Consider the following 14288-nt stretch of genomic DNA (forward strand, 5'->3'; position numbering starts at 1 on the left):
GTTTTTCAGATTATAACTTGGACCTGCCTGACCAATTAGACATTTTTTTTTTTAACAGTTTAGTAAGATACCCGCGCCTCATTGGAGTCCACTTCTTCAGCTGCACGGTTATTACAACACTTCTGCCCTCAGGTCCAGAAAAATTGGTTGCAAACTTGCCAACTGTATAATAAATGAAGTAGCAGGGCTTCCACAACTTCGTGTGCACTGATAGTGCATAAAATTTTGCCTCCACACGACAAGGCAATTTTTCTGCACTTTCTGTATAATGAACCCAAAGAAAGCAGAGCTGCACAAAATAGGAGGACTACGTCCCATCAACAGTGTGGCGTTTGAGGAAAACAAAGCTGTTGGTATACTTGGTGACAACTTAAAGGAGTACTGACACGAAATTTCAAAGCTGAGATAACTATGTAAAACGCTTCCTTTTTATCAGGAGATATCTCCCAGCAAGTTTCAACAGCAACCGTTCAGCGAAACATATTTAAAATCCATTTTAATCTTCGCCCGCACGAGAAAGCCCAGAGCGGGCCGACGTGACATCATCTGCTACGTGCCCCAAACTGCCGACGTCGGGGCTCCCGTGACGAAGCCGACGCGCTGGTTGTGGTTGGCGCGCGCTGCTCGGGCGTGTGTACACGTCATGGTTTTGGGACTGACGTCATGCTGCCCGGGCCTGTGGGGACGGCGAAAACCTCGGCCGGTCTGGGCGCGCGCGTGCGCTCGCTCGCGCGCGCTTCCAGAGAGGCAGCGATACGGCAAGAATGGTGACGTCATGTTATACATGCTGTCATGGCGGCCGCTCGGCGTTTTTCAGTCGAAACCGAAACTGGCGCGAATAAACGACGCCGTAAATGAATGTTTACGCTGCGCTCGACCGTCTAATCTGTCATTTTATGATTAGTGGGCTGGTAGGCACGCATAGCAGCGAAAAAAACGTAACATAAAATTTTCGTGTCAGTACTCCTTTAAGAACGGCACCAGAAGTTGCCGGCACCAGAAGTTGCCGCTGTGCCTTATCACCGTAGCCGGATGTTTCTCCGCGCGGCGCAAGTAGGGCTCTACTGGGAATATTTTGAACATGGTGTGAGCCGTTCCCGTGATGTTTTGGACTTAATAAGCTTATAAACGACTCCAGTGACGACAAACAAACTGCGCGAGACAAGGCAGACGATATCACGCATTCCTAGCAAACTCCTTTCAAAACGCCCGCGCACTGACGCCATGGGTCCGGTGCTTTGGCGGAGTGATACACTACATGAGGTGGTGCCGTTCTTGAGTTGTAACCGAGTATAGTATGAGTGACTGAGTGCCAGGCTTCAATGTACATCATACATTACAGTGCACATTTGCCGGGCAGTTTCCCCAAATGTGTGTTTCCACGTGCTTGCAACAGTGTTGCAACACTGTGTACAGTTAGCTCAACCTTCTCGCGCCTCTGGCAGAACAATGACGCAGGCCAATCATTTTCCCCCCTTTTGTTCCAACATGCTGTGTTCTATGCTTAGGATTTGCACTATACCCAGGTAAAACTTAACAATGGAAGTTGCACCTACACAAAATCACTGCAGCTGGCCGTTTTTTTTTTCGCAGCGCAAAAAGTGCTTTGCTGCGAGTATTTTGAATGAACGTGACATGAGTCGTTTGCAATGGTTTTTCGCACTTAATGCTGTTATATAAACAACTGCAGCAATAACAAATGAACTACAGGTGAGAAAAAGCAGGTGATGTGTATTAAGCGATGCCTCGGTACAAAATGCGCACGCACTGACATTTGGGTTCGTTGCTTTGTCGGGGTGATACACTACGTGGGCAACTTGCCGTTCTCAACTTGCAGTAAGCGGGGCCTCGTTAGGCCTAGAGACTTGAGAGTACTTACGGTCGGCAATTGTGGTCCCCTCCGAGAGGAAGCCTCCCAGAGTTTTCAGCAGCAGCAGGCCAGCCTGCATGAAACGGCGGACCAAGGGTGGTTACCACAGTTTCGCACGTATAACCCACCCCAGCATATAATTCGCATTTTTATTAGCCTATATTTGACAAGTAGAATACACTGACTGCAAGGCGAAAGTCGCTAATAAAATTCAATTGTTGGAGTGCGCTCGTCCTTGTTTTTTCTTCCTCGTTCTTCTGCGTTTTGCGCAATCGCTAGGCTTAGTCAGTGTTACTGCGTAGAAAACTTCATGGAACAACGTGCATTGCCATGAAGCTGCACTGAAGAAGAAACCCTGCACATCATCTGCACCCCTACTTTTGCCACTGAAATTTTTGCACTTTGGGTGCGGGTTATATGTGCAAAAATATGGTAATCAGCCCCCCAAGTGACTCCTCTGGGCCGTCTCCGTTGCACACAGAAAGTTGCACACAGCAGTGGCAAGGGAATTGAGGGATACAAGACTTAAGGGGGGACACTGGTCTTGAAGACATTTTTGTTATTTTTTAACCGATCTCCTTGAAATTTGCACATTAAGTGTGTTTTAACATCCTGAGCACAAATATGCAGTCAGTTTTCATCTATATAGTCTAAGTTTAGAGTTTTGCAACATGTTATGTCATTCCATTTCGGGCAATTTTTTAATTATCTGCTGATGATATACTTGAATAATTCTTGTTCCTCTGTGCTCTCGAAGGACCAGGGAGTGCAACTATACCACAACAGTAATTTTATCACTGTTTCTGCAATTGCTCTGAACTTATTAAATGTCAGGTCATCAATTATCAATGTTTTCGTATAACAAAATGAATAAAAAATTGCACTAGTACAAGGAAATTTTATATTTTTCTGCTTTTATTGCACTGTTCAGTTCTTAAGCTTTCAAATGCAGCAAGAATGACGCAAATCTGACCAGTACATCCCAAGATATTGTACCCGACAGTTGACCTCATGGGAAAAAAACTGGTTTTGAGAAAACAAGGCACAAAGTTCAGAAATGCAGGGGAAAATGGCCATTTAGCCAACTTCAAATGGTGACAGCTTTGTAAATACTTATGGTACAGCTATAATATTTTGCAGGTACATTCTTTGGGACCCAAAGACTAAATAAAATTAATACAGAAAATTGATTTTTTGGCAAATTTTCGGTCCTCAAGACCAGTGTCCCCCCTTAATGAGAAACTTTCAATTGTTCAATTGCCCTGGTGAAGATGACACTAGCTTAAACCACAGAGGACATGATAGACGCATGAACTAGCGCTGCGAACAGGCGGATTGCCGCCAGCCGCTTTCCAGCCGGACCTCCAGGAGCAATACTGGGAGGCCAGCCTTATCTGGCGTAACTTCTCATTGGATAAAAAAAGAGTGCAACCCATTTAACACTTGGTGCAACACTCACCAAGCATATTCTTGTTTGACAGACAACCTTCTCAATCTGACTGGGGACGTTTGAGGGAAGGGCTGCAGTCCTCCCCGACAAATGCATGCAGGCCAAGCGCCACAGCATTTGATTCACTGACGCTCGACTGTGCATGCCACCCCATTTGACTGCTTCTGCGACATTTGCTCTTACTTATCCTCCACTTCAGAGAACACGTTTGCTTCAATGAGGGCTATTAATCCCGAGAAACTTGCATCGTTTTGGACAATGTGGCGATCTTCCCGTATCCGTTTTGGCAATTCTCTGCGAGGTTCACAATGCCTGTCCCATTCTCTACACGGCAGCGAGTTGTGATATCGCTCGCCCCGATTCAGTGTTTCCAGCAAACCTGAAAGGGCCTTCACCAAGAAGACATGCGGCACATCCTATGCGCCCGACTGGGTACGCAGAGCGAGAAGAAAGAGACCAGTGCAAGCAGGACCCCCGAATTAAAGTTCACCCCCGATTCCCGTTAATTAAGGGGGCGCCACGCACCTGCTGAAAGCAGGCGGCCAGGTGGTACGGCCCGAGGGTGGCCGCCAGGTGCCAGAGGGTTCGCACCAGGGCCAGCCTTGCCTGGGGCTCCACCGAGGGGCGCTGCTGCAGGGGCACCAGCACCAGCCCCAGCATCTTGCTGCTCCGCAGGGCCTCTGTTCGGGGTGCAAAGGGGGGGGGGGGAAACGGGGGGGGGTGTGGCATTGAACGGCAGAATCTCCATCACTTCACTAATGCAAGCACTTACGGGGATTCCCTTTAAATCCCCTTAAACTCATCCCGCGAGCAGGGGCTTGTCCCACGGCGCATGCACATTCACCTCGTACACTTAAGCACAAATAGCCAGCTCGGCAAGCTTATAAGCTCTGCCTAATTTGCGTTTGCTTTTGCCAGCCTCCGCCAATCGCAGAGCATTCTCGTGTGACATCATAGGTTCTGTTGCAGGAAATGAGCAAGTAGGTCGCATGGCCTTTCCCTTTTTTCCTAATTATACAGCTTATTTGAGTGAAGTTTACGTTAAAAGTGGTGTCAGTATGATTCTAATGAGGCAATCTTTTGAATGAACCAAACTTGTGTTTTGTCTTCATGACTCCTTTGAGGGGCTCACCTGATCACATTCCTATGAAACCTACGAATTCAGGACCCATGGCCTTCAAAAGGATTGTGCACCAATACGAAAAGTTTTACAAACCCATAGAAATGTCCTTAACGGCCTAGTTTGCTTTTTTGGAATACATCACTAATTAATGACAAAAATAAACAAGAAACACAATTTTGTTTATCTAGCTTTCACTAGATGGCACTAGCTGTCTAGGAAGCGAGTTTTATGTCTTCATTTCAGTACAGATGGGACATATTTCTTGTCTAAGCAAACTAGGCCGTTGTGAACATTTCTATGCATTTGTACAACTTTTCATGCTGGTGCCCGATGGTTCTTAAGGGGGGACACCCCTCTTAAAATTATTTCTTTTAATTTTTAAGTAAACTCTGTGAAACTTGTCAGTCTTGCTGCTTTTCCCCCACTGATTTCAAATATGGCATTATTTTTTTAGTTGGTCAATTAGGTCCTGAGATAATTAGTGGTAATTAACCACTTTTGGAGGAACAGTAGACAAAACTGTGTTGGTCAGAAAACTGTAATCTTTACATTTTCCAACACTATGAACCTTGGTGAGTGCAATAAGACAATCAGTTTTTTTATTCATCGCTTGGAACTGATTTTACAGCTCATTAAACTTCAGTGTTTGAAGTGGGCACTCAAAATGGCTCCTTGCCAGTGTTGCCACCAAGGTTTAACGAGCTGTAAAATTAGTTCCAAGCGACACATAAAAAAACTAATTGTCTTATTGCATTCACCAGTGTTCATAGTATTAGAAAATGTAAAGATTACAGTTTTCTTACACAGTTTTGTCTATTGTTCCTTCAAAAGTGCTTAATTACCTCTAATTATCTCGGTACCTAATTGACCAACAAAAAAAATAATGCCATATTTGAAATCAGTGGGGGGAAAGCAGCAAGGCTGACAAGTTTCACAGAGTTTACTTAAAAATTAAAAAAGTTTTTTTAAGAGCAGTGTCCCCCCTTAAGCCCGTGGGTTTGAAGTAGCTAGTACCATTGGCATGTTAACAGGCGAGCACCCCTTCAGGCCCTTAGGCCTACCTCGCAGGCGGCCACATGCAGCCTGGCAACCATCGGCCATGAAGGTGCACGTTAGTACATTGCAATTACCTTGCCTTGTATGGTCAACCACTTCGCAAGTACTTGTACTACTCAACTTACAAAGCCTCTTGTTCGTCTCGGCCCTTTGGTACCTGTATTCGTCCAATCGGTGAGACAAGCTCATCGCACCGTCCCGGTGTCATGCCGCAAACTCTTGGTGGATTTTCAGGGGCGCTGTTACCTACCGCAGCCAGCTAGCCAGGGCTTCAGTGCTCTGTAAGTACACCCTTTATGCCCACTTTGGGCATCCAAAGGGTGTAGTTGCACCACCGCAACACCATACCTTCAACTATACTAGTCAATAACACACATAGCAAAAGCATTCATGTACCGCCACGTCATAACAGCAGCAGCACGGTTGGTTGGAAACATGGTTGGTTGGAAAGAAAAGTACCGGACAGTTGATAGTTGATAGCGTTAGTCCTGTACGGTTCTTTTCTTTGTGGTCCTGTTTTAATGCGCTGTTTTCAACCAACCATGCCGCTTTTCCAACTCGCCCAACTCTCCATCCTGCTGCAGCAGCAGCAGCGTCAGGGAACAAAAGGAATATACCAAGACTGCTGCTGTTGGGCTAGTGCTAGAGTTCCTGTATATAGCTCCCGCAGGAAGCTAAGAGTTGCGCGACCGTCCGCCATCTTATTATCCGGATTGCTGCGGGAAAGCCGCCCGTCGCGCGTGTAGGAGCTGCGCCGCCGCGCTTCCGGGCGGCCGACGCGCGGTGGGGGCGCTTCGGTCGGCGGGGCCTTACGGCGGCTACGCTGGCACGGCCGCTGGATGAGAGCACTTTTCATCCAGCGGCCGTGAAGCTGGATTCCTGCGATGTCGCTCACGCTGCTGCTGCTGCTGTTCCTGGGCGGGGCGCGGTGCCGCTCGCGTCGGCCGTAGAGGGGGCTTCTCTGCGCGGCGTGGATAACCGGAGTGACGTCATCACGGCGGCACGTGGAAAAGGGTCGCGCAACTCTTAGCTCCCTGCGGGAGCTACCGTATTTACTCGCATAATCCTCGCACTTTTTTTCGGAAAAGTCAATGCAAAGTTAGGGGTGCGAGAATTATGCGGGGAAAAAAAAATCCGGTGCACAGTGTTGCCAATTTGCCTTAAGCCAGTCCCGCTAAATGTAGCGGTCGTTTTTTGTATAGGTAAGCTCAGTGTTGCCAACAGCAGCTATTTCTTTTTATTTTATTATTCACAACGTAAACAGTCTCCCGTCGATCAGCGATAATGAAATTGCCGCCTTTGCTTTCTGGCGCGCGCCCCATCTCGTCGTCGTATGTGAGTGCCCTGCTTCAGTAACGCACGTTGAAGTCGGTGACGCCGAAGTGCCTGCCTGCGGCACGGTTGCCGTGTTCGATCACGTACTCTTTCGCTTTCAATTTGAAAGCAGCAGTGTAGCTGGCGTTCCTCCCCATGGCGAAGCGGCACCAAGCACAAAACAATTAGATCAAAAAGTTCTCAAAACGGCAGCGAGCTATCCACCACTGACGCGAGTGACTCACTGACTGCTGCCGCTCAACGGCGGGACCACGACGGCGACACGACGACACGACAGCGGGCTGCGCGAACACCGTCTAGCTGCGTGCACGCGAAACATGCGCGAAACCGGCTCAAGGACAGTGTGAGTAGCGTGTTAGGGCGCCTGTTAGGGAGTAGCCATGCAGGTTGTTAGGGCGCCTGGATGGCCTTGGATACACAGCGCTCTCCGCCGAACGGAGAGGCGGCGGGGGAGGGCGCGCGTTGGAGAGCGCGTGCGCCATGCGGGTTTCGCGAGCAGGCAACTTTCGCCGCTGCAAAGTTTGGGGGGTGCGAGGATTATGCGAGGAACATTAGGGGTGCGAGGATTACGCGAGTGCGAGGATTACGCGAGTAAATACGGTATATACAGGAACTCTAGCTAGTGCTTACCTGCACTGCCCCCTATCTCTGCTCTGCGTCAACCACTGCACACGTGACTTACAATCCAGAAAATACCGGTGGCCTCACGAAAGAGTCTTCACAAAGCATTTGAGTTTCTACGTTTGCGAAACTAGCAGGAAGGTCGGTAAGTGCCCTTGCTCAGAGCATTCAAAATTTTAGTGGCTAATGCATTTATCATGCAAGTAAATACGGCATCTTCCCCCCTCGTACAGCGCATGCTTTCGTAATGAGGGGCCCTCACCTGGCTTGAAGGCTGAGATGAGCACCTTCCAGGACTCCATGGCCAGCTTTTGAAGCTGGGGCTGAGACGAGGCCCCAAAACCACGGCTGGCTATGCGCAGCAGCAAGTTCATCGACGACGCGTTCCGGGCAACATACTGCAGCAATGTCGGGGAACAGAATGCAATGCTTTACACGTAAGTTGGTCCCCGAGAGAATGACATTCTCTCGCGCAGGCTACTTGAGTTCGATGGCTTGGTTGCACCTCCGCCCCGGGATACCTATGTTGCCACTCTGGTATGCCATGCTACCAACAGTAAGGTGCCCCAGGGAACATTATTGCGCGAGCATGACGGGTAACTTGGCACACCAGAAGCAGACGGTTACTGGAGTCGCTTCAACCGTGAAGGATACAGCTCTAAAATCACTAATACAACAAAAACTTTTAAAAATTCACGTTTCAAAGCACCAGCTTTGGCACCTACAATCCACAATCTACGCTTTGCAAACTTATTTCAACCACGAACACTTCCTCAATGCCCCCTTTCCCACCAAAACTAGTTCAGTCAACCGTATGTTCTGTTTCCGTTCCGACAAGCTGTCAGCACCCCTCATCACAGAGTTTCATACTAATATACTGTGGTATATTAAGACGAACAATATTTTTGCTCTCCTGTAACAGTCAAATGCGAAAAACCTCCTCTTAAGATGATTTTATGATAATATGGACAAATTTTTACAGTCCCTCTGAGTTCGTTTTAACAGGAGTCTGCTGTATACAAGAGGAAAATCTGTCGTTGCAATCACGTGCCATCACGGGCACCGCCACAGCAGCCGAAATTCCCCCTACTTATCTTGGCAAACCACATGGCTTCTTTTCACTCTCAAAGCCATGAAAATCAACAAAAAATGGTGTTATCTGTTTTCAATACCAAATAAATTTTTTTGAGCTCCACTTTTTCAGTCATAACACAATAAATCTTTTACAATATTATTGTTATTTTTCTGCAGGCACAGGCGACTTTTGAGCCTGCTGGCAAGCCAGGCCAAAGACCAGTGGAATGCTCCTACTTGGTACATGACAGCACCCTTGCTAAGGCATGGCTCACCCTAAGCACTACCACCAAATTCCATATTAGTACGAAACTCTTGTGATGTTAGGTATCGCGTGGAATATCAGCACCAAACGGGCAAACCAGGCAGCAGGTGTCGGCGGCAAGACTTCTTTATTCCAGTTGAACTCAGCAGGCATTCCACTGCCCCAAAAGCCCTAAGCTAAGATGAGAACGCCATCTGTGGATGGCCCCGTGAAAGTGGGGAAGTCTGGAATGATTATGAGATGGTGCTGCTGTCTTTAAAAGCAGGCATGAAGCAGTGGTTGTACACGACACTCCTCTGCACCCCCACAGAGAAAGGTCGAGAAATCCGTCCACAGGTTTCACGGCGAATACCGCAACAATCTGCCCCTCGTAGGCTGCACTCTGAAGACTTTGCAGCTCACCAAGGCAGGAGAGGGAAGAGCAGAGACTTGCCTCGCCCATCCACTCGATGGTCAGGCTCCACACCTGGAGCGCTGTGCAGCCCTGGCCGTTGTCCATCCACTTGGTCAGCTGGGGGACCAGGCACTGGCGAGGACACAACACAGGGATGCTCTGAATGGGCCTGAATGCGAACACATAGTCTCGAGGGAAGGCCCAATTCCACTGCACAAAAGCTTTCAATTGTCATTGCATTGTTATGATTGTGCTGAGAATACACGCAACGGCCGGCCGATCAGATTGTGCCGTGCAGCCAGCAGCCAATTAGGTCAAGCATTTTGACCTTTTTTGTGTACCCCGTATTATCTTGTAACCAATGGGCGAAGCGAGGCAGTTCTGATGGGTAACTGAAAGTGAAAGGACACTCTTTTCAACGAGACCAAGATCAAAGAGACCAAGACGGACCGTACTAAGCATGCTGAACCAAAGCGGCGAGTTGCTTAAAAAAATGCTATTTTTTGTTTTTCCTGTCATCTGTGCTACAAATTGATAGGTTGGCTCAAATATGTACCATGCTTATTTCAATCAGGGGTGAGACAGCTGAATCAAGTTTGGGAGCAGTTTTTGGAGCAGCGAAATCTCGATTTTGGAGCAGAAGAACCTTGGTTTGGAGCAGTTAACGACATTTATTACGTCACCTTAGGTGCCCAAAAAATCACATTTTTGGCAACTCGGGGGGGGGGGGGGGGGGGGGGGGGGGGGGGGGGAGGGAAGGGGGGGGGGGAAGGGAAGAGCACTTTTTAATCGTTTTTGAACGTATATAACACTGAAACAGCCTCTTAATAAAGTTTTTCTACCAGAGTATCACGAGGTACCAAATGCACTACCTTTTTACAAACCATTTTTAAATTCTTAGGCTCTATGTATAGAGAGCATGGAGTTCCGTTGAAAATATCGAATTGAAAAACTAAGCAATCGTAAGGCATTTTTATTATCATGGGAATGCCGAAATTATTATTTTTGTAATCCCAGACTCGGCTTTAAGCACAAGTGTAGAGCCACGGCAAAAGTTGCGCAAAGCGAGGTGACAGTCGTCGCACCCCACCAGCTTTCCCATTTCAAACACTAAGGTGCACGTTCACAACGATCGATCGTAATTTGAGTAATGTTGATATGTTTAGCCATCTCCCTTTTGGCATTAAATTTCGCTTCAGATAGATGAACCATTATTTAGCCCGTCCCGCTATCGGACACTGCTTGAACATTTTGCGGCGATGTAGCCTGCGCCGCCCCTTTTGAAGTGTCGACCGTCCCATTACCGCCGCTCGCAAGCTCGCTGCCAAAGGCAACAATAACTCGGCATTTTATAACAACGCAATGAGTCCGAAATTTCACTTCAAGTGCGCACCGCGCCTCACACGAAACGCGGCGAATTCGCGGGCACCGCGTTGTGTTTTATGAACTCCATCTTTCGAGTGGCGCAACTTCCCGTAACAGATCAAACAACTAAATGTAAACCTAGCCACCACCTTAACTAAAAGCACGGTAGAAATCTGCGAAGATCGGTCTGCCTGAACTAGAATGAACTAGCCTGAACTACGAGCAATTGCTTTGTCCGCTGGCCATGTTTTCCGATCTTCACCATACCAAGATGGCGGCGCCCCGTATACGTATGTAATGTCGTTCCGGAGATACGGGGCTCAGAAAATTGCCGTTTTGTCATTAAATTGAACAAGTTATGTCGCCTCAGTAAACATTAGTATTTTTATAGAGGACATTGCAATGATTTTCGATGGGAAAGCTTTAAAAACGGACAGAATATAACATGTGCAACCCGACATTATGACTTCCAAAAAGACTATTTCGGGGACCATTTTATGCGGTTTTTTATTGAATGATCAATCAATTAATTTTTATAAACATTATCACCTTGGGGCTAATGGAAAATTATGCGGTCAGTAAGCATTTTTCCCCACTGAAACTGATAGGAGCGTTAAAATCGTTGGCTCTCAGACTGTTTTGGAGTAGTTTGGCGCAATTTTACCAATTTTCAAGCTTTTGGAGCAGCCTGGCGCAGGAAAACAAATTTGCATCAAATCTGCGCAATATGCGCAGCTGCCTCACCCCTGTTCAATTCTACCATGCTCTTGATTCCCGCTAGCCGCAGATTTTTGTGATTGGGGAAAAAGAAAAAGCACAAAAGTGCAAGCCATTTATGGTTGCAATAACTTAATTTAATATTACGCTAGGATGGCTGTCATTTCCAAGTCGCAGTCATAGTGCATGCAAAATGACTCATAGGATGCGGGCCACCCTTCCAGACTCAAACTGCAAAAATTCAGAAAAATAAAGTGCCAAAAAGATTCAGGGCGACACTGTCACGAAGTGCCAATCCTTTTAACTGCACACAGGGCACCCTGCATGGTACCACGTTAGCTGCTCTTATCTCCTTTGCTGGGACAAAGTTCCTGAGGAAAGAGACAGGGAATGATATCTAAAAACAAGTGCTTGCCATCTGCAAGTTTCTTTTCAATTCTTATCAGTACCAGAGACACTCACAATGCTTTGCACCGGCTGCACGCGACTTTTGCACCCTGGAGATAACAAGCTCGCATTCCTTTTTGTCTGTGTAAGCATATGCCTTCGCAATTCTATAGTATGCAATACCATGCACACACTAAGCACATTCGTACTGATAAAAAAAGACAAACCTCAAATAGATTTGCTTGTTATTTCGGCATTGCTGCAGCAGCCCTATCTTTCACGCTTCCTCTCAAAAATGTGAGATTGTGGTTACCCTGCTATGCCGTCAATAATAAGCAACTACTAGTAGTGTTTTGGCTGGTGCTCTATCTAATTAATGCGCATGCAATTTTGGAACGTATTTTCCTGGGGGGAAAAAAAGAAAAAGGTCTGCATTAGACTAAAGTACCATATAATGGGGAATATAGGTTGAGCTGAAATATAGGCCGACCCCCTTACCTTGTAGCCGAAAAATGCAAAAACATAATTTGGTACACAAATCGTTTTATTGAGGCTACAACTTGTTTCGTCTCAGATTACTCATGTCTTCGGATGACTGCTCCTCGCTGGCTGTCGCCCACACAGCAAATCGTCTTCGGTGCAGTCCAGGGAATTGCCTAAGCAGCACTTCAAAACGCTCACAGGACCATGTCAACATGAAGCGAGCGCAAAGCATGGGACACTCGTGTGCAGACCGTAGCGAAAGCCAGTCTGTACAGGAGGCCAGCAAGCATCTTGGGGTATCCTCTCGTAGAGACGTCACACGACACTCACGGACAAAATCGCCACTTTGTACAGCAGCACAGGTGCACAAAGCAGCGCCCATGAGCGTTACCTTTTGAGCGTTACCGAGAGCGGCCCCTTCAGCTAACACCAGTACGTACACTTCTTCTGGCGACACCAAACTGGCGCAAGGCTGACACGTTGTTGGCTTTGAAAAATTTTCAAACTTTTCTTTTAAATGCTGCTGTGAACTGGCACCAAGCACGTAAACTCTTTTTGAGCAGCAATAAAATAGCACGCACACATTCACTGACAGCAAGAGAAGTAGCAAAACAAAGATGGCGGCGCGTCTGATTGATGGTGGTGGCGATGGTGCCTTTGAGGTTTGGATGGGCTCGATGGGCTGCCTGGTTGCTAGATGACAAGTGGGATTACGCCAGTGACCACTATATAGGTCGAGCGGTGACTTTTCGGCAAATTTTCCGGTAAAATATCTCGGCCTATATTCCCCCTTATACGGTAATTATGGTACTCCTGAGATTCGATGTTTGGTCGGTTGGAAGAAAAATAGCTCCACTTTCTGGAAATGACGATGTTGAAGAAATACATTTTTTTTGGCCAATTTTCGGACTTATCTGTAAAGGTGTTAACCCCGCCCACGTGTATGCTGCGAAGGCTAAACAGCGTGCGACACGCGTGATGAAAGGGCAACTAATACAGCTTTCGCATGCTCCTAGTCTTGCCTCACGTTGAAGGGGCCCTGAAGAGAAATACAACGCTGTTCAATTTCAAAAAACTACCCTTTGTAGCTCACTGAGATCCTTTTGAGCCCCGAAAGATGTTTTTTAAAAAGAACAAAAAAAGAATGCACGAAATATTGAGAAACTCTTAAATTCTAGGTTTAGTGACATAAATATAGGCAGCAGTGACACAATCGAGGCCAGCAATAAAAACACAGCTGTCAGTGTGAGCGGCATGCTAGCACTCAGGCGATCGATACAACCAAATGGAACTGCAATAGCCCAGTCACGTTTCCTAGCAGTGGCTTAGGTTGGTAACCACTGATCACGCAAACTAGATTGTGTAACGTCATAGAGACATCACTGGAAAGTGGTCGGCAAGTCCCTCCCCCCCGCGTTGCTTCCGCCTGTCTTCCTCAATATCTCGATAACTTGAGCGAAGTTTGCCAATTGTATCGGTGTCACCGTTCTCGGGACAAAGCAGTCTCTTCGATGAACCAAGCTTGTATTTTGTCTTCACGGCCCGTTTTAAACATGCCCCGACGGAGTCTACGTGATGCCACCCACCTCCTTGATGGCTGCGTGTGCGGGCGCCTCAACCCCTCGGCGCGGTGGCGCCAGGGCGACCTTGCGCTGGGTGCAGAGCACTGTGTGGACCTCCGTGCGGACCTCGGGCCTCAGCAGGCATTGCAGCCCCACGTGGCACCAGTCGGAAATCACGTCCACGGGCGAAAGCCTAGTCAGCGGGGGGAAAGGTGCGCCAGTGGTCTGGTTTCGAGGCTCATACACAAAAGCGACAGCCGAGAATTGCAAGAGTGGAAAATCTCAACACTGCTTCTGTAGCCACCGCCTTTGCTGAGGTTAGTTTTGATTGATGGACCTCTTTAAGAAGTGCTCAACTGTTTTGCAAAACAGTGTACAAATATACTGCAACCATGACACAACCGGAGAGGGTACTCGCCTTTGCAAAACAAATGATATAGTACTTCAAATGTTATAAATAGGCACATGCAAATATTTCTTTTCCTTCACAACAAGAACAAAGCCCAACCATTTTGCTGTAACAGTTTCAAATCAAAGCAGATACACTTAGATTTAGACCTTTGGGATTAAGATTTAAAACTTTCAT

General features: G+C 47.3%; 1 protein-coding gene across 4 annotated transcripts in view; it reads right to left on the reverse strand.

The window, feature by feature from the left end:
* Nucleotides 1-14288, reverse strand: part of LOC144173119 (telomere-associated protein RIF1-like) — a 111767-nt gene that overhangs the window by 78404 nt on the left and 19075 nt on the right. For all 4 annotated transcript variants that reach the window (XM_077701637.1, XM_077701636.1, XM_077701634.1 and 1 more), the window contains exons 6-10: nucleotides 13727-13895; nucleotides 9228-9320; nucleotides 7718-7853; nucleotides 3846-4000; nucleotides 1880-1943 (exon numbers count right to left, since the gene is read on the reverse strand). In XM_077701637.1, the coding sequence (XP_077557763.1) occupies nucleotides 1880-1943; nucleotides 3846-4000; nucleotides 7718-7853; nucleotides 9228-9320; nucleotides 13727-13895 (617 nt within the window). The remainder of the gene's footprint in view (nucleotides 1-1879; nucleotides 1944-3845; nucleotides 4001-7717; nucleotides 7854-9227; nucleotides 9321-13726; nucleotides 13896-14288) is intronic.

The sequence above is a fragment of the Haemaphysalis longicornis genome, unplaced genomic scaffold (assembly GCF_048455015.1).
Source record: "Haemaphysalis longicornis isolate Haplotype H1 unplaced genomic scaffold, Haemaphysalis longicornis Haplotype H1 scaffold_29, whole genome shotgun sequence".
In the NCBI taxonomy this organism is placed as follows: Eukaryota; Metazoa; Arthropoda; class Arachnida; order Ixodida; family Ixodidae; genus Haemaphysalis; species Haemaphysalis longicornis.